The following is a 24368-nucleotide window of genomic DNA, read 5'->3' on the forward strand; positions in this document are numbered from 1 at the left end:
TATTTGGATCACTGAAATGAAATATAACTCAGGCTACAAAAAATACTGTTGATTTGCCTTGTTTAAAAGCAGGATCAAATTGATTGGCATAAAACTGAGGACATAACTGCAGAACTATAAAAAGATTGAAGAGATGAAAAACCTTTGAGGTCACCATTAGATCAGTAGAAACAGCATTTGTATGCAGTAAGGCCTTGTTTCAAGCAAGCCTTGTTATGTAAGGGATATGTAAAGCGAACCAATATAATCATACATTTCTGAGTTATATGACAAATCTTATACCTACTGTTGGCAAATTTGATATTTTGATTGATATAAAAAATATTTTCTGTTTTCCCTCATTGTAATAAAGTGACTTCTGTTCATGTTAATGTTGCTGTTCATTCATTTCTTTTCTTTGAGTTTGTTTACTCACTCATGTTCGATTTTAAACTCACTGTGTGAATGAAATTTTGTGAGCTGCTCAGAACTCTTATCTTTAAACTGCATCTGGGGCATGTCACTGAAAGTTGCCATCAAGGCGGCATTACCTGTAACTACAGGCAACCAAAGGGGATTCCATAGCAACACAAAATGACATGATTAGACTGATAATTGAACTCCAACATCAATCAATAAGTCACCAACTCCAAAGCTGCATTCTGAGCGAATGTTGCTTTAATAACACATGATAATTTGCATATTAAATAGATATTCACATAAAAGACATGTTCATGCATGGCAGAATAAACAAAATAAATATCTTGCATATATAAATAGAAAACATGATTTACAGAAAATATTGAGCCAGTCTTTAAAAAAGCATCTCTCCTTCATTAAAGCTGCCACACTTTCTTACTTCAGCTACTATTTTGGAACTGCTAGAAATAATATTTGCACTTCACTGGTCTGCATATGGTCCTGTCATCTGCATTAAATTAGTATGAAATGGCTGCAAGCTAATACTGGTACATAGTATAAAAAGTTATGCCATTGGGAGGTGATATCCACCACTTTGCTCTTAGATGTTTTCTTCCATTAGTTGTCTCTCTGTGCTCAGTTCCGTTGCAAAATAAATCTGAACTGTATCGTAATATCTTTGTAAATTTAAATATTGGCTATCTGGAAAAATAAATGAAAAAAAGACTTCATGATTAAAGAAAAGGAAAATAATCAGCCTTTGGTATATTGAGGAAATTACAAAACATTCAGTGTCAAAGTGCTTTTGTTTGCACATCACTGTGGAGCAGCACTGCTTTTGTCCTCCACAGTAATGCTGCTCACACCATGAACCTGTGTGAGCTGCTTGCAGTCCAGTGAAGCCAGTAATTTCCTCTGTCCGGCAAGGGTGGGAACAAAGTACTCCGTGAGAGTGACGGAGGCATGGCTGCCAATATCTCTAAAGGGAAAACAGGAAATGATGTTAGCAATCAGAAAAGAGAATGATGCTTTAAAAAAAGATCTGTACCAATATGAAGTATATTTTCAGTCTCACCCGTAATCGATCTTTCGAGCAGCTAGAAGGCCTAGTCCTTCCATATGGAATATAACTGCTTTCAGCACCTGTGGTAGCGGGTTAGTGAAGGAAATCTCCACTGCCATTTTGTTTCCCACCATGGCCTTCCCGATTGGCTATGTGACAGCAGAACAGCGAGCAGTAAATATCAGATCTAGATTAAGATGTTCTGCACAGCAACATTTTCCTGATGTCCTTTGTTGTTTACCTTTATGATGAGATCTGGGGTTCTGAGTCTGAAACTGAACTGAGTGGCCAGAACCTGCTGTGTTTCCTTGACCCTTCCTGACAGAGTCAGCATCAGAGCAGCCTGATCAATAAGCTGGTTCTTATACACTTTGTACTCCAGGGCCCACTCCAAGATCTTCTCTGTAATTGCAGATGTAAGCAGAGAAGTGTGGTTAAAAGAAGAGGAAAGAATATGGGTAAGTGAGGTTTAGAACTAAGGTGGAGGTGGATTTGGATGATTTTGTTACTTTTGGACAAAGCCAGAGTGGCTGTTCAACAGATAGTCCCAGTGTTTGTTGTGTGCTTCTCTAACTTGTTGCTGGCTTTAACGTGAATCCACAATGTAATATTATGATGCAAATACCAGATTTGAATCAAATAAGTGTTTATTGATCCCTGAATTGGTCCATTCAATTTTGTGCTAAAATGTGAAGGAATATTTCAAAGAAGTCAGTCTGTCATCCTGTCAGAGTTCTGTGTTGCTCGGAAGACAATGATAGGCATTTATTTCTGTGATTCTGTGTGAGATCTATTTGAAATTATACTGAAATCAATGGGTGATTTGTGTGATAACAAAAGTTAAGACAATGTCAGCCAGTCTAATTCTGGTCCCTTTGGCCTCTGTTTTATAGCCTGCTGTGCATTTTGTACTCTGATTGCATGCACACCCATTTGTGATAGTGTGATTACTGGTCAGTGACCGGAAATCACACTATCACTATCATTATTTTTTCTTTTTTGACAATAAAACAAGAGAACTGGAAAAAAGCGTGTTTTTGTTTATCATATTTCCCAGGTGGGAGTCACAGGACCAAGCTCGCTGATGGCCAGTGCTGGACCATCCACTCACCCTCATTGGGCAGCATTTCCACATCTGTCTCGTCTTTTCTGACTGTGGCTTTGTGGACTCCGGTGTAGTACATAACTGCCAACTGGCTGTGCAGGGAGACTTTACGTTGTTCGTTGCTGCTGTTTTTCATCTTGATCGTCAGCTCCGCATCCCTTCCCATTTTTGGACCCTCACCATCCATGATCACTTCCACAGAGACATCCTCCGCTGTGGGAGATGAATAGGCCTCTGCTTTGGAGCCGTAGCTACAGGCTGTTTCTACAGCAATGCGCTCCTCTTCTGAGCCTGAAAAGGAAAAGAGATGTTGAGCTGATTTAATAAATAATACAGCAGTAATAGCTCAGCAGGTCGAAGTGTTTTTGACAAGAACACTTTTTTTCATTTGATCTGCTCCTTGATTGTACCTTCAGGATGTTTGTAAAGGTGTGTGATATCACTGCGCTCCTCTGACCCAACAGCCTTGGTGCTGATAGAGTGGCCCACGATCTTCTTCTCACAATAAATTTGACTGAAAGTACCATCTACATTCTTCTGCCAGTATATTTTATCACTGTTCACCTACACAGGGGAAGCGGGAGAGAAGGGTTAAGAAAAACACCTCTCTCATTTCTCCTATCATCCTTTTAAACCATTTTACATTCCTGTAATGTGAAAAAATCCTTTTAAAAGGGAAAACACTCATTCCACTAACCTCAGCAAACACAAAGGGGCAGTCATGTTTGAGGTAGACCTGACCTTTGCGGACAGCAGCGAGAGGAGCAGGGCCACAGCGGTAGGTGCCCTGACTGGTCTCCTGCGGGGTGGCATCAATAGCCTGCCACCCTCCGTTACCGGGAGGCAAATCTGGACGAGACATCCAGCAGTCGTTCCACACATGGAAGTTCCTTTAGGAAAGGACAAGGTTAATAAAACTGAAGATTACTGGGCGTCGTGATGAGTTTAGCTTCGTTAACCAGCCATACCAGATAGAGTCCGCATTGAGGTACTCTATAGGCTCCAGGTTCTCATCGAAGTACACATCTGTCGTCAAGGAGACATCTGTATCGTGAGCTGAGCTAAAGTTGGTCACAGTTCGACAAGGAATGCCTAGACACCGTAAAACTGATGGAAGAGTGATAAGATACCAGTGGTCAATATCTATGCAATGTGTCACATACATGTGTTGATAACATAAACACATGTGATAGACAAGAAAAAAAATCAGTTCACCTGTGGTGACAAGGCCAGCAAAAACCCAGCACTGGCCATACTTAACAGGGGTGCCATTGTTTTTATAGTATTCTTGCAGGATTTCCACACTTCCGCTCCAAACTGTCGGAGAGGTCCCCATCGAATAATCTCCAGACCAGTTTCCTTCCAGTACACCAAGGTCATCAGGTGAGTTGATCTGGATAAATGAGGAAAATTGTTTCTACTTGTGAGTTCAAAGCAGTAAACACAGCCCCTGTAAAAATTGGAACTCTTCTTGTCTTTGCTTTTGTGTAGAATCATCAACCAGCTCCTAAAACTAATCATGGAACCTAAGATAAAACATATGTGCTATATACTTTACATGTAGAACTTATGTATATAGTGTAACGAAATCCAGAAATGTCATGTGAAATGGCATCTGATTCAAGTGAAATGGAATTGTCCTGTATTCTTTTAAAAGTTTTTTGGGACATGATGGATGCATTGACCTCCAGGTTAAAGAGGAGAATTACCTTTTGGCTTGTAATCAACATACAGCTACAACAAAAGTCAGCGTTGAATACTTTTAATTCTTTGGCATCCAAACTTTTTTTTGAAAGGGATTATTGGCTTTAAATTCAAAATGACTTTTTTTTATTACTTTAAAGCAGTCACATTGCTCTGTTTGAATATTCACCTTTAAGCTATCCTCAATTGAATATAGACTTAAATACATTTCAAATGATTGCATCTAGATTTGTATATTGTTCATTACTCACCAACTTTTTTATATGTATACTGAATGTTATTTTATTGGATCACTGTGAATTCTGTCCACCTGGTGGTCAAAGAGGAAGGTGTAGAAATAAGTATGATTCATCTTCTGATGACCATGACTCTTTGTACGTAACATCATGACAAATTAACTGCCAGTTGCTGAGGACCCTTGTCTTGCAATGGGACCCTTCTATTTAAATGTACAAATCTGTAATAAATTTAAAGAGGATGCTTCTCAGTTTAGATCCCTGGATGCAGCAGTTTTCTCGTCATGCTAGGTTTAAGGATGGTTTGATGTGCCATGTGTGAGCAGGGTGACTTTTATTTATGGAACAATATGAAGGTAAACATGAAGGGCAGTGGATCAGCTGTATTCTCACCATGGCTGATATGATCCGCACCACATTAACTGGGTCTCCCAAACCAGAGTTAGGAGATCCACTCTTTTTCAGGATAAAGAGGCAAGCTGCGAGAATCTCTTCATTAAACTGAATGAAAGGAAGAAAAAAGTTACAAGGTGGTTAAGAAGCCATAACAGTTTCTGCTGCTCCGTTCACCAAACACTGACACAGAGAGCAGCCGTGCCAAACACTCACCTGTCCGTAGTTCCATGTCCTCGCTCCAATTTGGTTCTCTGTGCCATAGTAGATCCGTCCGACATCATTAATGATATACTCCTGCCTCTCGTCCTCAGAATCCATGAACACAGAGTCATCTAACAGACCAAGTCAGGAACAAGATTCAGTCACTTTTTTCAAACATGACATCTGGTTTGCCAAAATAAGCTTTAACTTTTTCTTTTTAAATTTTACTACGATTTTATGTTTTTCACTATATCATATATTTTTAGCCTGAGAGTTTCTTATAGTCTGTCTGTTAAGTTGATTTCTTCATGATGCCTATTGAAGAAACAAATGTCTCCTTCCTACACATTTTTCCAGAAACAATGGTGAGCAGCGTTATGGCCTTGAGATGACGAAAAGCTTGTAAATTAAATTTAAGGTAAGCGCGTTTCATATATTGTGTATTCTTATGTTATAATTTGTGATGAAAGAATACACATTGGACTATTTTCTTATTTGCCTTTTAATGGGGAATGGGGAGAAAAATGACCTCAACAAACTACCTGCACATCTAAAGTTTAGCGTGTTGTATCTAGCAGAGATTTACTGTACAGTTGTGTATAATGTATATTAAACAATGTGTCTTTACTATATTAATTAGTGACCTTGAGAGGTAGATTTATCTATTTTAGCACTTCTCAAAGTTTTTATTCACTATATTTTAAACTGTTTCTCTTCTTTGATCATCCGTAACTGTATGTTACCCTGTGATTTACTATCCAAAATCATGAAGAGATAGTAGGGAAAAAAATGGGACAGAATGCAAAATTCCAAGAGAAAAAAAGAATTGAGTTTTATTTTCTTGCAGACAGTGTGAACCTGGTATATTTCTCTTTTTTTCTTCCACTTAATTTAATTTGCTGATATGCTGATGTATGATAGAATTTTAGCATTTCAGGCCTGTAATTTTAAAAACACCTAGGCGCTTTTGTTGTGCATCAGTGTCATGTACAAACACAAGTACAGAAGTGGAATGGGGGATCAAAGTTGATCTATTGCTGATGATCCTCAGTTGTCAAGGGAGGTAGTCACAGAAGCAATCCAGCAAACCAGCATCACAGATTGATGCATGTAAGCGCACACTGTTGTGGAGCTGATCCAGCTAAGTTTTGGCAGGTGCGAATTACCAAAGAGGAACTGTAGCACGTTAAGCAGAAAAAAGGCACAACAAATATGTAAAAAGGGTAATTATAAGTGGTGCTGCTTTACTTTTGCACATGACACTTATTGGTCCCAGCTTGAAAATCATACGTGAAAATATAGAGAGTCAAACTTTTGTTGATACTGCGCTTGTACGAAACCATAATTGCAATATATTTGAAGTGTTCAAATGTTGAAATAACAGAATAGTTTTTTCTTAATCTCATTAAAAGCCTTAAACTGCCCCCATCCCAACTTTTTTGGTATGTCTTGCAGGGCTGAAAAGCTAAATGGAGGTTAACGTGTGATTTGAAGTTGATGAGAAAAAACATTAAATGTTTTGGGTTCATACTTCCTGCAATGAAAGTCACACTAAATGTACAAATCACTGCTTTTTGTCCTGCATTTTCCACACCATCACAACTTTTTCTGATCTGGGATTCGAAGATAAAGTAGACCCAATATTTTACCTTCACACCAGGGGTTGAACAACATGTAGATGTCATTGCTGGGGTTGTGTGAAGAAACGGCCCGCCCACTTGCACAATTTGTTTCCACTGTGAGTTGATATCTGCCAATGACAGCTGTTGGTGGTGAATTCACTGACAGCTTTATCCTTTTGTCCTCCTGTCCAGTGACCGCAGCTTCCCAGCAATCATCCTCCAGCTCCTCCACCAGAGGGATGATCACATGGGTTCCCTTTGACACTGCTGGCAGTGGCCCTAAGAAGGTGAGAGGAGACACACATCACACATAGCAGAGAAGGAAATAAAAGGTATCAGTTGCTGTCCATGACAAGCCCAAACAGAGAGGATCTATTCAGTTCAGTAACTGTAGCTTTTTCACTCTAATTAAAGCCACACCTGCATTCCCATTTTGTTTGAGTAAATAGAAACCAAACAGAAAGATTACCGAATGCACTGGCTGAACAAGGTGCGCACGCACACCCACCCACATACACACGCCTTGTGTGATGGTTTTTAATCTCAATGCAGCTGTGTGAAAAATATGGGCCTAAGCAGCAGTTTGAAGTTCACTGTCAGCATCCCTGCTGTTATGGCCAACAATGATGAATAAAGTAAATTAACACTGAAAACAAATTAAAATAAATACTGTTATACATTAATGAGAATTAGCTAAATACACTGTCTATTATAGTAATTCAGCTTACAGTCTTTAAACAGTACAACTGGTGGCAAACAATTGTTCTCTCTCCCTTCTTCCCTGAATCCTGGAAAACAACAGCCCTCAATGGCTTTCCTTCTTTCCTGTCAGGCTGTGACCTGGGTGCTGTTTTCAGATACCTTAACAGAAGCTATTTGCTATGTTTCAGTTCCAGCAGGAAATGTTGATTCTTATCTGATTCAGTCATGAACAGACAAGCCCCAGAATGGCTGTGACTCGAGGAATTGAACCCCACTTGCAAAGAAATTAATGAAAGAAATGAAACATTCATTGTGCACACAAACACAGTGGCCCACAAGATTACAGAAAGCTAGTGAGAAACATAAAAACATCAGGGAGACACAGAGGCAGCAGAATGAACTACCAGCTGGATGTGAAACAGCAGCTGTGCTACTCTGGCATTAGGATCAAAGTTTGGCTTTTTTTGGTGACAAATTCATTAAAAAAAAACAAAAACAACAAAGACTGCAGTGGAGCGAACCTGTTCAACTAACTGTTCAACCGGTATGAGCGAGTGCAGTGCCTCAATAAGATCAACGTTTCCCTGTGATCTAATGGATGAATATTTAATAGTTTATTTAAATCCCCAAAATAAGATCCAACAAATTTACAATTATATTTACACTTTATTTCAAAGGGGCTTACAAGGGAAGAACAAAATTCAAACTTCTGTGTGGAAAGAATCCCTGACTTGCACTTTAAGTAGGGCAGGTATACCACTACAGAATAAGTACAGGTTAGGCTGTTAGGGTGTTAGAAGTAAGAGGACGTGTTCTTGGAAGAAATTAGTCTTCAAAAGATTCTTGACAACAGAGAAGGATGCCACTGGTCTGACGGCATTCTGTATCTTGTGGAACCAGAGATGAAAATTAGCTTGGATTAGCTGACAGATACAAAGCAGTCAAGACAGGAAATTTTTCCTGTATGATTGAGTTTAGATTCTGGAGCAGATACCAGGACTGCACCCTTGACCCAGACCCTGGACATTGTTCCCAGAACTTTTAAGCAACTAGAATCATACATCAAACAAGAGTCAGACAGGGAGTCTGACTCTTGTTTGATGTATTACAGGTCCAGCAACTTTCAGGCTGTTTAGGGGATGGTACGCATTGGCAGACATTTTCCAGTTTTTCTTACCTGCGTTGTAGCCATCAAATTCAAGATGAGCTTAAATATTCTATGAAATAGTAAGATGTCTCACTTTCAACATTTGATATATTTTCTGTTATGGATTGATTAATTCCAACCTTTCTGGAATTAGGGTTGTAGATATGCAGCAACAATTACACAACAGTACACAACATGGGGTTCAGTGTCTTGCCCAAGGACACTTCGACATGTAGACCAGGGAAGCCAGAGTTGAACCACCGACCTTCCGATTGGTGGGCAAGCTCTTCCTCCTGAGCTACAGCCGCCCAGGTCTCTTGTCTACTGCAGTAAGAGACCAAATTAACAACTGTTCCTTTACATTCAGTGAGCTGTCCTCACACACAGCCCAAATGCCAACTTTGCATAGAGCATCATATCTCAGTCTAATGGGCATATTGTCATATTTTCTTCATGGCTTTATACAGTATCTAACAGTAAGTGTGTTGTTGGGTCTGCCCAACACTTTCACCCTGTCAGATATTAAATAAAATGCATTAAGCGTTTCTGAGTTGTTAGCTGGGCTTGACAGCTTTACAAGCAGCACATACCAGTAGCTGTCACTGCCTTTCACCTGAATTTTAGAAGGAACTATAGAAAATTGTGTTGCTTTAACACAGCCTGTGATTAGCTTTCATTCAGGACTGCTCCCATCTCCGGAGTTTGATCTGAGTCCAGGGCACTGCCGGGGCAACGAAAAACAGGGGGCAGAAAAATTGCAGATTCCTGTGTTAAATTTAGTTTTGTAATTGATGCATGATTTTCAAAAGCAGATAAACTGGTATTATCTTAATTTTCTGGTAATATGTCCTTCTGCTTATTGCTGGTATAGTAGGTGGCTTGAATTTACTGGATGATTATTCATAATCAGTGTTGCTATTTTTCTTATTACCTCAAATTGTAGACTCAGTAGGATGTGGTTTTATTTTCCTTTTCTTTTTGTCCTCCGAAGTGAACATTACAGAATATATTAAAAAACAAAACACATCACTTTGGTCAATTTATAGCGCTCATTGAATCAATAAAGAATATGTCATCAACTAAAATACTGAACATAGGGTGGAATTTTTCCTCCTTGGATAGACACACAGCCTTCCAGTAAAAGAGACTGTAATTACTCTCTTCGAGCGTCATTTGTTATTATGTACAGCTGTAATTTAAGGATCTAAATTTGTTGGTGTCCTCCCTGTTTTGCAGCAGTCAGTACAGTGTGGGGGGGATGCAAAGACACTAACAGGTAAAGTAGAGGTAGGTTGACATTCAGACAACAGGCGCTGGCAACATTTCTGGTGAATTGGCTTTTGAGGGGTCGTTAGTTAGCACAGAACTTAAGAACTGTATCTTTAAAACAGCCTCTCAGGAGCATAGCAACAGAGCTGTTACCATAGTGATCGTAACCAAAAAAATCCCCCCCCGGCTGTGCCTCATTCTTACTATGTAGATGTAGTATATCTCACACATACAATGTTTTTCACACACTTGAAGAAAATTATGATGATTATGTCAAAAGACTGACCACTGTAACAATTCCAGGACCAAGTACATTTTCTACTGCAATGGCATGACAGAAAATCAACGAAAATTCATTAATAAAATGAAGATAAGATTTTATAGATTTTATAGCTTTTAAAGAAAGTAAAGGGGCAGCTCCACTTTAGCCTTAAGCCTAGTCGGTCTTTAAATGATGCAGTAATGCAGTACTTTATCCTGCTATGAGTCTCAAAGTAACACAAACAGAAACAGTTCTGAAAACTTTTTGTCAGGTCCTTTCATGGCTGACAAGCCAATAGTCACAGCAACAGATTGTAGTTATCTTCTTGTACATAATCATAAAATCTCAAATGTGATTTATGTTCCTTCGTGCTGTAAGTGCTGAGAAATGTAATCATATGTAATTTTCCTTGTCGATGCTCTTCTTTTCCTCAGATAAAATGCAAATCTATTTTTACAGAGAGTAAGGTCACAAAGCCCAGTTATACGTTCCAGTGCAAACAAAACACAGAATTCGTAGCTGAGAGACGGATCACAATGCTTCAGCAGCTTTTAATGGATCTGATCAAAATGTCTTCAGAAGAGTTGAAATACATTGTTCTGATATGTAAAAACCGAATAAACTCACAGGCTTTCTATGTAAATTTGCGTGAACTTAATTTGATAAAATATTATGTTAATTTATTCATATTGAGTCATTATAATAAACTGAGTGGAAATTGTACATGTGATGTAAATACTTAAGTCAATAACAGGAAAATAAAACAACACAAGACATAAGCATTAAGGAAAAAATGTATTTTTCTCTCAATGGTAATGTGCTGCTCTGCACAGGGTTTCAGGGAAGCAGCCCCGGCCAAGTCTCACATTTGGCCACTGGAGAGGTTAATTGGAATGGCAGAAATTCTGTTAATTAGCTTATATAGGTGTTTCACGAGACCAGGACGATTTCTTTTCCCCATTAAATTGACAGTATAAAACTCTTGGATTTGTGATTTGTAGAGATGAACTTTAACTCTCAGCGTTCTCTCACTGACCTGTTTTCAGCTCAAGATGAAGCTCGTCTGTGTTGGGGTCAAAAGGTCGAGACAAGGTTACCCACATTTGGAAATTCTGCCCTCTGCGGATGATGAGGTTGTCACTCCGGTAGAGATCTGTATGATGCTCTATGCGGTTCTGACCTGATTTGCTTTTCATCAGGTCTATTGATTTCACTTTCAAAAGGAGTTCTGTGAAAACAGAGACGGGAGAGACTGAGGTCAAACATGTGGCTGTTTTTCTTTTTCCAAAAGAAAAAAGCACATGAGCTGTAGTCACCATCAAGATCAGTTTCCCCAGTCGTAGGCTTTTCACCATCTGTCCCCTCATCCTTATCTGGATCATCAACCCCTGTGACCACAGTGTCTGTGATGTCATCGTCGTTTGGTGGGGTAAAACAGCATGGGCATGCCTTACGCAACCACCGCCGACATGCGTTTTCTTCTTTTACATCATTTTCTGTCGCTTCTTCTCTTTCTTCCACTTCGTCCTCGCCAAACCCAAGAGTCACAGATGGAAACCGACCAACTGCAGATCTGTCTCTTATTGACCTTATCTCTACAGGCATCCTGGGAGGAAACAAACACAATGAGGAAATCCATGGCTTTGTATTTAGTCTGCCAGTGGTTAAAACCTCGGTTCTAAGTGAATGCTGCTGTTCATATTTTCCTTTGGAGGTAAAAAGACACAGCTGTTGTCTAAGAGCTGTCCCAAATGATTAGACTAAAATACTAAACTATTCTAATCCACTGTTCAATGAATTGATAGAGGGAGGAGATTGGCCTTCCTTCAGTGGTACAGCTGAGTTTAGCATCGTTTTTAATCCCTCTAATCAGAACACAATCTCATTATGTGGGATGACAGCCTCATTACAGATGGCTCCTTTGCAAAATATTTTAATTCAAAGTGAGAAATACCTATTAGAGTCACTCATGTGATATCAACTTACTCTTCAGCAATATGTCAGAATGAATATGACCAAACAAACACATCGGCAACCCTCAAGGAGGATTTCTTATAGTTTCCTCTTTTTTCTGTGCTTAAAATACCCGGATTGATGGTGCATATTTTAAAAGAAAAACAGGGGGAAAAATGTTACACCTCTTGTTTGGATCTTGATTTTGATGTATTTTTGTTCTATTTCAGTTTGTGCTACAGAGTTCACTGCTACTTAACCCAACTTAGAATCACCATTCCTCAAGGCAAAACTGCTCCAGCTCCTTCATGTTGGATGGTTTTCGCTTGTGAACAGGAATTATCAAGTCTAACAACAGATTCTCAATTGGATTAAGGTCTGGACTTCGTCCTTAAGCTACTCGAGTGTTGCTTTAGCAGTATGCTTCGGGTCATTGTCCTGCTGGAAGGTGAACCTCACAGGCAGACTGACACAGGTTTTGCTCAAGAATATCCCTGTATTTAGCACCATCCATCTTTCCCTCGACTCGGACCAGTTTCCCAGTCCCTGCTGCTGAAAAACATCCCCACAGCATGATGCTGCCACCACCATGTTTCACTACGGGGATGGTGTTCTTGGGGTGATGGGATGTGTTGGGTTTGCACCAGACATAGCGTTTTCCTTGGTGGCCGAAAAGTTAAATTTTAGTCTCATCTGACCAGAGCACCTTTCTCCATAGGTTGTTGCCCACATGCCTTTTGGCAAACTCAAAACGTGCCTTCGTGCTTTAAACAATAAGTAATGGCTTTTTTTTTGGCCACTCTTCCATAAAGCCCTCCTCTATGGAGCATACGGCTTATTGTGATCCTATGGACAGATACTCCAGTCTCTGCTGTGGAACTCTGCAACTCCTTCAGGATTACCTTTGATCTCTCTCTGCTGCCTCTCTGATTAATGCCCTCCTTGCCTGGTCTGTAAGTTTTGGTGGGCGGCCTGATTGTGCCAGGTCTTTTTAGGGTTTCATAGCAAAAGGGATGGATACATATGCACATTCCAATTTTCAGTTTTTGGGGGGTTTTTTATTCTTTTTTTATATATTTTTTTCTCATTTTATTTCACAAACTTAGACTATTTTGTGCAGATCTATCACATAAAATTATATTTAAAAACATTTAAATTGCAGGTTGAAATGTATACATGAATACTTTTGTAAGGCAGTGTATACACTAATTCTAACCCTAACCCTAAACTTTTAACTCCTAACCCTTATCATTAGCAGGTGGGACTGATGTGGAATAGAGGGTAAACATGGAACAGCTAAAGTAGAAAAGTGAAATGACTGTGCATGAAAGGATTTAGACCAGCCATCTCTCACTTAAAGTTTAACTCTCATGTGTCATTTTTGACTTAGCAAAGAGTGACAGCTGTCAACATCACTGTTTCAACTTCAGGAGGGGAAATGTCAGCTGTTGAGCTGTATTCCAGTAGAGAACTGAAGAAAGAAAATGTGGTTACAGTACTGGTGTACTGAGCCTTAACTGTGAAATTGCTACCCATTTTTACGTGGACCAACTTATGTATTTTACAGTCTGTCCTGAGATCTCATCGTAGGTATTTTTTCAAATTAAATTGCTCCTTTAAAGCTTAACTATGATTATTGGACTAGAATCGGACCGCTAAAAGGTACAGATTTGGAACTGCATTTTGTCCATTTTCACTAATTGGGACATGGAAAAATTATTTACAATTACATTTATTAGCAATCTCATGCTGTAATGTTATCCTGAGCGGACCATAAGAGTCTCTGGAGAACTGACCCTTTTCTCAAAAACAGTTCTCTCCAATATATAAACAAATATATATGATATAAATATTTACTAGTCCTGCTCCCTTTTCTAAAGCTCATCTATTGATATTGAATAAATCCCTCCAAACTTAAATCCTTTTCTCTCTGTTTAGACTGTTGCTTACTTACCGGTACTCAAAATTTTCCTAATGATTCCTTCATACATTAAAATGGCTTAGACATAACCCTGCACCTCAGCCTCATTTAGTATGCGCAGATCTATGAATATGTAAATTGTCTCCTGCCTCCATCTCCACCATTCCCCTGGCTGTTCACCTTCGCCTCTGCTCAAACACTGTGGAACTATTGTGGGCTTCACAAGGCAAGACATAACACTGTAGAGATAGAGCTGCACAAGCTCAGATTGGGAACTCTTGTCGAAGACGAGAGAGAAAATAAGTAAATTGTGTCAGTCAGTGATGCCCAGATCGTAACATTTTCTGTTTCACTTTCTGCATGTTGTCTGTAACTGTCTCATAGCAGTGATATACAGCATGAGCCTGCGATTTGACTACATTAGGAAACAGCTAAAACTGATGTTAGGTGGACCTCGTTGCCAACTGCAAGCTCTTACATGCCCCCTTTTAGACACATTAATTCTATATCTTTGTTTCATATGAAATCTTGGCAGATCAAATTAGGAGTTTTTGCATAATATCTGAGACAAGACTCTGAGACAGTCTATAAGAACATTTGAACGTGATTCTCAGTGGAGGAATGGTTGAGTTTCTATTATAACCCTTATTATCTTTGCACATTTTGACATTATTACACCTCAGCAGAATCTCACATGCTACCTGGAGAGTGATGACAAGTCATTAACTTGTATGAAACCCTGCACAGTGCTTGGAATCTGAGGTGAGAGTCCACATCCAAGTCGTATAAGGTCAAAACTTTAACAACAGCTCGGCATTTACCGACTTGGCTAATATTAATGGCTGTACATTGAGGTTTATAATACAGCTGAACTGTTGGTGTTTATGTTGGTGGTAACGTTGCATTTGTACCACCACCTGTAGAGAAACATGTGTTTATCCAAACTGTTGCTTCATTTGAACCTTTTATTGATTTGAGAAAATTAGTTTTATTTGATTAATTTAGTTAAAGGAGTTTTAGCAAACCATAACTGGTAATTCCAACTGCTTACTATTTTTTACAGTTTTGCAACTTTTAAATGACAGTTTCCGGCTTTTATAGCTCACAGACCTCTTTACACTTGTTTGGCCATGCAAGATACACCCCTTGCTGTAAATTCCTTCACTGTATCTCGACACACAGGCTTGAACATGTTTTCATTCTGCTGTACAGTTCACTGAGCTTCTGTGTGTGGTACTGATACAGTCAAACCTGGAGTTATAAGACCAAAATCTTGAAGATGTAAACTGCTATTTTAGAGGCAGCTGACCGTCTGATTTACAAAACCAACTCAATGTCCACTGAAAAGAAAGAAAAAAACACCATACAACTATCTTGGATAGTTAAATTGTTGTTCTGATATTCATGGAGCAGTATGCAGGGTGGCGGTTTTCACAACAAACACATCTGCAAGTGATATATTCATGCTGAATTATAGTGTGGTTCATGAGTGAGTACTGTAAAAGCATTCAGAAGGTTTTCTGGTGAGTTGAGTGTGTGATTTCTAACTTTACAATAAAACTAGAATTAGAATTCTAAAACAAAGGAAAAACCTACACAAATAGTGCAAATCTGCTTGTTTATTCCTTCCTTCCCTTTGGTGCATATTTCATGACATCCCCTTGAACCATAGGAAAACATTTCCCACACAAAGACACACACAACCACACCCACACACACACTGTTCATTCTGTACATTCTACATCTCTGCAATAGCCTGTCCACCAAGCAGGCTCACATGAAGCAATAGTAAGACTGACAATGACTTCACTGCTTATTCATATGCCAATGAATCTACGACAGCAAGCGAAAAAAATTGCTGGCAGATGCCGCAGTAGGTAAGAGGGCGTCTCCTCCCAGCTCAGGATTGTGCTATCCTGCTGACAGACAAGCCAAAAAGGCAGCTTAACAAAACAATAGACAAAACCAGACTTCATACCAACCCAATAAACAACTATTGTATCTGAATCAGATAACTCCTCCTTACATTTGACAAGAAAGGGAACAGCAAGAAAGACAGCAGCGAAACTGTATGTATTTCACTTTTCGATTGCATCTAACAAAGCAAATGAATAAATGTATTCTATTTGCTTCTACAGCCATGGAATGCAAATCTGTTCACTTTGTTCATCCAGGCTTCACTCATCAGCTCTTCTCGCAAGCTTTGAAAATGTAAAATTAACTTAAACTCGCCAAGCTTGGGACAACAACTTAAATAAACTTCTTAAAGAGTAATCATTTAACGCGAAAAAATATAAGTTGTTGCCGTTGGACATCTTTTTAACCTCATACAGTACAATGTATATATATATATATATATATATATATATACATATATGTGTGTGTAAAAATATTTTTTTGTCAGTGGCCGAAGGGATTAGAGATAGAAAATGCATTTTATGTCAAAATGCAGTATGCATATATTTTGCAGTACATGTCAAAGACAAAATTTTCATCATTCCGTATCTGGAGAGTTTGAATAACGCAAACTCGCAAGTCTGCTTGAGAGCATGTAATGATCTGTGTGCTGTGTGGGGCACGAGTCTGTGACCTTTTGTACTGAAAAATATGAGCTCTTCAGATCTTTCTGGTAATCCAGCAGTATGGCCGTGTTAGCTTATGCTGAGCAGTTGAACTTTGTATTCAAAATGACAGGCAGTGCTGCTTCCACCTTTTATAACATGAGAAATAAGTAATAGTTGCTTTTTTTGTTTGTTTGCTGGGTTTTTGTTTTGCAGATAGCATATTTTGTCACAACACTTTAAAATGCTTCTAAAAATAATGAGAGCTATAATTCAGAATATGTAAAGACACAAAAGTTACACGGAAGATATTACTCGGATTTGGGAAAGTGTGGTTTAAGAGCTGTCAGATGATAAAGTGGAGAATAGCCAAGGGACATGTACAGGATTCTGGATAAATTTAATGACCAGTGGAAGATGAAAAGAAAGTCACTTGTATGGAACGCCCTTTTTCAAGAGGAACTTTGACAGATAATCCTTCCCTGTCAAAGCACTGGATGGTTATTAAAAACTGTCTCTGGGAAGCGGTACCATTGTGAAAAAGAGAATTTGTGCACTTTGCAAGTAAAAGATGTGCCGACTGCTGCCTTGACAAAGTGGCAGAACACTGTTTACCATGGAATGAGCCTCAGGAGAGCTGCACGAGATTGTCGATAAAACAGAAGTGCCATGTTAGTGTGCCTACGTCTGCTGTTGTCGCCTAGCACAAGAAAAACATAGTATGGTTGCATGATCAGCTTTTACCCAACATTGAGTCACACAAGGAAATGACCCATCCTTACGTACCACCTGAGGCGGGACGCATAAATGATGCATACCTCTTCTTACACACAAACTGGTATCCATAAAGAAAGAATGTGTGCTGAGAATGTGTGCACACCTTACATACCTCAGAGCACGCATACCAGTCTATTTCTGTGTGAGAAATAGGAACAAAAATTTTTTTTTAACTTATTTTAAGACATATTCACATTTAAAACATTTTCATTAGAGCAGATTGATAGCGATTTTGTTTCTTATCATCAGTTTTTCTAAAATACGCTCATTTAATTGTTGGTGCTATAAATTCCTGCAGGCACGCATCGTGGTCCTGTGTTATGGATGTAAAGGTACAAGTACTCGAGTTTATAATCCAACCATTTCTATGTTTTTCCTCTTTTGCTCTGTCTTTACAGAGATGATCACTTCTGTTGCTTTTTATCAATTCAACAGTTTTTATTCTGTTTGTGATTCCTGAACTGAAATCACAGAATAAAATAGATTTCTCTAGTCCAATGATCTCTCAATTTCACAGTTGGTATCATCACGGAGTATCTGCAGCTAATTAAAACTGAGCGGAATCAGGTTTGTGCATGTGTACAAAGTTTCGCAATGACTGACGTTTATTGAAAAGAGAACCATACGTACACATACCTTTATAAATCACAATAAAATTATATGTATGCACATTTTTGCCTATGTGCGTACACACAGTTTTATGTATTTAGCCCCCGGTCTCCCGGAGACCTGAAAGGGAAGCTGCACTCTTCTGATTTAAAAGGCTCTTTGCTGAAGACAGTGATAGCCAATAAAATCCAAGTTTATATAAAATCTATGGCAGAGATATAATGTTAATATAACAACTCATACATACCATGTTTACCATACTAATGATTACAACTGAACAAAAAGTAAAACTGAGGCTTTCGAGAGTGTCATTGGTTTTGTAGATATCTGTTAAAAGAAAGAATAATGAAAACAATCTTCACCTAATTAGAGCTCTGCATTAAAAGTCTAAGACTCTTTCTCCAGAGCATCCTCAGCAACCTGGCAGGTGTCATGTCGAACATGACAACTTTGTTTTGGAAGGACTAGAATAACTCATTCACTCAAAGCAGCAATGTACCTTAATTGTTCTGCTTAAACAACAAAGGAGTTGTTCATTAAGCTGACATAAAACTCAGTGTTTTAAACAGCTTAATGACATCCACATCATTATCAAATCTGATCAAAGCAAACCAGACTACAAATCTGTAAAATGTCTTTAAGACAACGATCTATATATTACATGTTGAGACTTCACTCTCCGTAAGTCGATTATTTTTAATATTCACAGAGCCAAACCAAAGGCAAAGGCAAACAAAAAAAAAGTTCAATGCTGATCATCCAACTATGCAGAGGGGGTTGTTACACAGCCCCTGCCTCAGTGCCAATTATTTCATGTTTGAGAAGAAAGTCAGCATGGAATGAAGCTGAATCCACACGGCTGTACTTGTGGGGTATCTGTACTTGTACATCGCTCTACTTGTGGGGTATCTTATACCCAGAAATCAAACCTCTTTGCTGCTATGGCCAATAATTTGTTAAATAAAAGCTAAACTGTTTGCCTGAAACTAACAGTGTGTGAGGAGGAGGAATAAGCTCGATAGCAGCGAGAGTCAGACTGTGTGGCACAAGGAATAGATTCGCATCAGTCTACTCAGAGCAGTTTCTCCAGCTCCTGCTGGACTGAGGCACATCTCACGCATACTACATGCAGTGTAGCCAGCTGAAACTGGTAATAGTTTCAATTAATGCACTGAGATCTGAAAATATTACACAAAGTCAATGTTAAGGTATTTTTGCAGTTTACAAGACTTATTCAAGTTACAAGTATATAGTAAGTGCAGGCGTAAAATGAGGCAGGATTCGAAATTAAAGCTCTTTAATATGTATAACCCTCCTTTTTATGGGTTCAGTCATAAATGGACAGTTGTCAGTGTCACGGACAGGTGTGGCCTCTTATTATTTCTTCATTAATTATGCAGGTAAAAGGTCGGACCTGATTCCTGCATTTGGCAGCTGTAGGAACCCACAAACTGCATTTGCGGGAGCTTTGAATACACATTGAAAAGGTCTTTCTAAAGCAGCAAAAAAAGAGAGACAGTAACAAACAAGGAAGATAGATACGCCAGGAGAGGCCAAACCAACAATTTGTTGTTTTTTTTATGAGAAAAATGAATGCACTGGTAAGCTCTTTTTAACGTCTAAAAAGGCTTGGATGTCTGCAGAGGACAGCAATGTTGGATGATCAAAGGATCCTTTCTATACAAAAAAAAAAAAAAAAACTCACTCAGGTCTACCATGAAGAGAACACTTCACAGAGGAAATACAAAGGGTTCACCGCAAAGTGCAAACCTTACACAACTCAAAACTAGGAAAGCCAGATTAGACTTTGCTACAAAAACTAAATAAGTAACTAAAAACAGTTCTGTAACAGTGTGTTTTGAAGAACCTGAACCAGAGGAATAAAGTGTGGAGATTATCTGGAGCAGGTCGGTGCCAAATCATAGCATGATTTGGCATGACCTCCAAAGACTCTGGGTCACCAGTGTTTACTGATGAGTTGTTGAGAGTCAGAAATTGAATTCTAAAGTGTACAGAGTTATGCTGTCTGTTCAGTTTCAGTCAAATGCCCCAAAAGTTAACCAGATCTTTCTACACATGGGCTTCGACAATTTATGAAAGGAGCAACAGTAGATTATTCTGCAATGGAAAAATCCTTCAGCTGTTCCCAACCTGACTGAGCGACATTTCACCTATTCAAACAACACTAAAGAAAGAATGAACCTGAAACTACAATTGAAGATGGCAGTCACATACCTGCTAAACGTAATGAAAATGTATATTTTATTTATGGCTTTGTTAATATGCCCAATCCCAACTGCAACCCTGTAAAGGAATTGTGCACAATAAAGAGCTGTTACTACTGAACCCTTCCTCTAGTTTGGATGGAATACATGATCAGATTTCTAGGGCTACACTAATTCTCATGTTATCAGCAGCAGATGTGCAATATCACACCACAACAGAGTGCTTTTCTTCAAAGTGTTTTTTCCTCCAGGGGGGTGGTGATAAGCTTCCCTCATCTGCTCTCATGACCCATATGCCTGAGGGGCATTTATATCAGCCACAAAGGATCCTTCACTGAATTCAAGTCAACGTCAGAAGTTCGCACATACACACACACACACACACACACACACATGCGCGCTTGTATATATTAGATATATACCTATTCTTATATATATGTAGCACCATAGTGCAGCCTTATCTCTGTAGCAGTCTCATACAGATGTAAAAAAAGGATGTCGATCCATTTAGAAAACAGTCACATATCAAATGGTAAAATTATATTTTTACCTCCATAGACCTGACAGAACAGTTCAAGCAGAAATTCAGAGCTGTGTTAATTACTAGCTTCGTTTTCTTTGAATTAAGAGAACTACATGGGCATGTAATTCACAGCTAAGAAGAAAAGTGTGAATGTAAATGCACGTGCTGACCGCAGCAAAGACTGTTAACATATGATATTAATAAAAGGTCTAATAATTCAAATATATGCAGACAGAGAAACATGTGAACCCAATTCAGACTCACTCAGTTCAGTCGACGAAGGAATGTGGCAACGCAGACTGGAGGAAGTAATCTTCTGGTAACTACGCTTTTGTGTTTCACACCACAAGTTTGCAGCTCCTTTAAATACTTTCCACAGTGAGGACACACCCACTTCTATCATCTATCCTCCAGATATTACTAAAACAACAACAGAATTCATTCAGGGATGGAGCTGTCACACATTTCAATTTTGAGGGCACTATAACAGCAAGAGAGTAGAAAAAGCATTCTCATTACACTTCACAGCAGAAGTGTAAGTGTAATGTGCAAGCTCACATAAAAGTATCAGCTTTTTTATTTTTCAACATTTGTATAGTCATTATTGGAGACTCAATCCTCCTTGACATCAGTGTTGCACACGTTTCTGGAGAGATAATCTACCATTCGTCAGAGACATGCTTTTCTGCTGCTCTCTCTTTGAGGGGTTGACTTGTTTTCTCTTTCTCTTTTCAAGTTGAGCAAAATATTTGGCCAGGTCATAGCTTTCACCTTTTCTTCTTCAGAAAGTCTGGCGGTGTGCTTTGTATTATCATTAAGCTGGAAAATTTTGCTGGTCTTCTACCGACTGAGAAGTCAGTATCTCGGTGTATTCACAGGCACTCATGGAGTTGCGTCACCGAAACAGATTGAATGTTTTCATGCCTGTGTCATCACTCTTCCACCTCTCTGCTTCACTGTTAAAGCCGTGTGCATTTACTGTAGCATTCCTGGCTAGATCACAGCAAACATGCCAGACCAAATGCATCTTGTTCTCATCTGAGCATTCGTCTGGTTTCATTTCAGCTTCTTTAGCAAAGTTTGATTTTGCAGTTTTGTGCCAGAAAAACTGTGAATGTTTTTGTTTCATGGACACTGTACAAACTGTCTGAGTTGTTATAAAAACTCTGATTTCAGATAACCACTGCACTAATCCGGCAGCTTTCATTAGTGGTGTTATGGCTGGTTCTGTACCCCCAGATCTATGCAGCTAAGTTGTGTTTTGACAGATTTTTTAAGACATGTTCACTTAGAAAAGTTGGAAATCACAAGGGCCGTAGATTTAGTGTCATTGATTGCAGGTGTATTGACTTTAGTTTCACAGAGCATCTACTTTAGGCTGTTCAGTCTAATGGCTTTTATTGTTCAGAGAACACAATCCTCTACCTGTAGAAATAAAGAAACAATAACAAACTTTCTCAGTCAATTGTCTTTGCTGTGTGTATTCAAAGCCGACATCTATTGAAGCTTGTGTCTCATGAACTGTATGGCTTGAATTGTTCATAAATTCATTCAAGAAGAAGAATGGAGAGACAAAGAGCAAAACAAGAACCAAAACGCTGCACAAACAAGTTTAATTGGATTTTGAATATTTCAGTTAAAAGAAATAAAGGCTGTTTTCATACTCATTTCAAGTTTTATGTAAAAAGCTCAGATGGCGCTGAGAACACGGACGGGTTAGCCAGTGAGCCAATATTCACTGTGCCAGAACCCTGATAAAGCAGCAGCTGAATGCAATGTAACCTTTGTTAATTTAGCAAGTCTCACCTGTGGCACAGTGGTGCAATATGCCAACAGATGAGTCACCCTCCACGAAGGTTGATCTACGCTGAAACACAGTTTCTGATTCGTTAAAAGGGAGTGGACCTCCATTTACTTCTGTATGACAGGCATAGGATAGTGTATGTGACTTAAGACGCCTGAATGTGTGAATGTGACTCACAGACAGGATTAGTAGGTTTAGTCAATACACCTGCGATCAATTTCACTGATTGTGTCATCTGTCAGCTGTGAACAAAAGTCGAACTTAATCCTGTGGAATAATTTAGAGACGCACCAAACAAGCATCAAGTCCAAGTAGGTGTATTCAAGGAATATTATTACTGATATCATTGGAAAATAAGAATTATCAACAAGCATACAGTGCCATATTGATCCTCCGTAAGATTCCTCTATAAGATTTTGATATGAATATTTCTCAGGGACGGCAGCAAATTGGTCCTGATTGATTTTTTTCCGTATCAGTTCAACGTTCCTCCACTTTGATTCTTTGCTTTCATTCATGACAGAAATCTCAAATATTATAATCACGGGTGAATTATTTATTAGATTACAGCCACTTTTACAGACAGCAGGTCAGATGAAACAGTTTAGAGGTGAAAAAAAAGGTTACTTTGACTCGATACATCACAATTATTTTGCTAATGGGGAAAGATATGCAGTCAGTCTACAAAGCTCTGATCAGTTCAGTACATCTGAAGGGGATTTTCATCAAAAGCAGGCATCCAACATTGGGTCAACTGGGATATTTTGCTGAATCCACCATTTAAAGATCCCATTTGTGATTTGTTATGAAACTGTACAAACTTCACTGTTTTCCTTCTCTGAAAATCTCTGTGAGACAATCTCTGTCATATTAAACACATACCAGTAAAAATGTTTCACAGAAGTTAAGAAAAAACAAGTTTGACATTTTTTATTTAAAATAATGCAGGGAAATACATGGTTCTAATATTTGATCTGTCCATCATTTAGATTCACCTTCAACCAGAGGAAGAGAAGAAGATAAAAAAAAAATTGAATTTAATAATTTAATTGTAATTTCATGAACTCAACCTCACAAAGCCCTGAAGACGTCTCTTAACCTCGGCCCTCTAATGGCATGGCAGTGGTTACCTCATCAAGAAACAGAGGATTAATTGTTTTCAGTTTGAACTGAAAGGTGTGTTGTGGTTTAATTTCAGTTTGCTTTCGGTCTGTTTTTTTAAAACACTCCCAAAGAGAGAATGTTTTTTTTTCTTGAGTAAGACAAGCTACATGGGTTGCGAAATCAAATGCATCAAATGAAGAAGGCAAACAAATGAACAATGACAGTGATGTAAGTTTAGGCTGAGCAAGGTGATTCACGGGGAGCAGGTGAGGCACACCCCGTCTTTCACCTAATGGAATAGGCTTTTTTTTCTAAAAAGGAGCTTAAATGACAAACCCAATTTCCACAGTTTGCAACAAAAACTGAAATCTGTTGTTTGATCAGTTTATTAAAACTTTATGCAACACATGACGTGTTCTTCATGTTTTAACGATAAGACGAATATTTGTGATATAGCTTGAGTCGAACATTTTATTAAATAGTTCAACAACTGCAGGTTCAGTGCTGCAGATCCATTTCACAGCTCAGAACAAATACATTCTTTGCTTAACCTCAAGGCATTTTCTGTCATGGGAACGGAGGAAAAGACTCGGTTATTTTCAATTATTCGACTGTACTGCTTGAAGATTTGAAGGTTTGACTGAAGAACAAGGGAGCAGAGGGACTTTAGTTTGGTTCTAATAGGTTCCACAAGAAACCCTTTGAAGGGGGAGAGGTTTGCACACCCTCTGCAATCCTACTGCCTGGAGACTTTGGGTGGTGCTTCATTGTTCTAATTGGCTGCG

At 38.8% G+C, this 24368-nt stretch overlaps 1 protein-coding gene across 1 annotated transcript; it reads right to left on the reverse strand.

Moving 5' to 3' along the window:
• Nucleotides 1-311: 311 nt before the first annotated feature.
• LOC140312214 (protein-glutamine gamma-glutamyltransferase K-like) lies at nt 312-21011 on the reverse strand. The gene is made up of 14 exons (XM_072389927.1): nt 20940-21011; nt 11423-11712; nt 11143-11334; nt 6754-7005; nt 5117-5235; nt 4901-5008; nt 3783-3960; nt 3536-3674; nt 3265-3457; nt 2978-3131; nt 2574-2858; nt 1704-1864; nt 1475-1611; nt 312-1378 (listed from the first exon to the last, which is right to left on the reverse strand). The coding sequence occupies exons 2-14, from the start codon at nt 11709-11711 to the stop codon at nt 1216-1218; spliced, it is 2370 nt and encodes a 789-aa protein (XP_072246028.1). The 5' UTR covers nt 11712; nt 20940-21011; the 3' UTR covers nt 312-1215.
• Nucleotides 21012-24368: the final 3357 nt, after the last annotated feature.

The sequence above is a fragment of the Leuresthes tenuis genome, unplaced genomic scaffold (genome assembly GCF_036924035.1).
Source record: "Leuresthes tenuis unplaced genomic scaffold, fLeuTen1.0.hap1 SCAF_7, whole genome shotgun sequence".
Lineage (NCBI taxonomy): Eukaryota > Metazoa > Chordata > Actinopteri > Atheriniformes > Atherinopsidae > Leuresthes > Leuresthes tenuis.

Excerpts from the sequence above, each read along its gene's own strand:
- LOC140312214 (XM_072389927.1), bottom strand. The coding sequence starts at position 11,711 with ATGCCTGTAGAGATAAGGTCAATAAGAGACAGATCTGCAGTTGGTCGG. Across the intron at positions 11,335-11,422 it reads TGGGGAAACTGATCTTGATG|AACTCCTTTTGAAAGTGAAA; the intron begins GTGACTACAGCT and ends CTGTTTTCACAG. Across the intron at positions 3,961-4,900 it reads TGCGGATCATATCAGCCATG|ATCAACTCACCTGATGACCT; the intron begins GTGAGAATACAG and ends TCATTTATCCAG.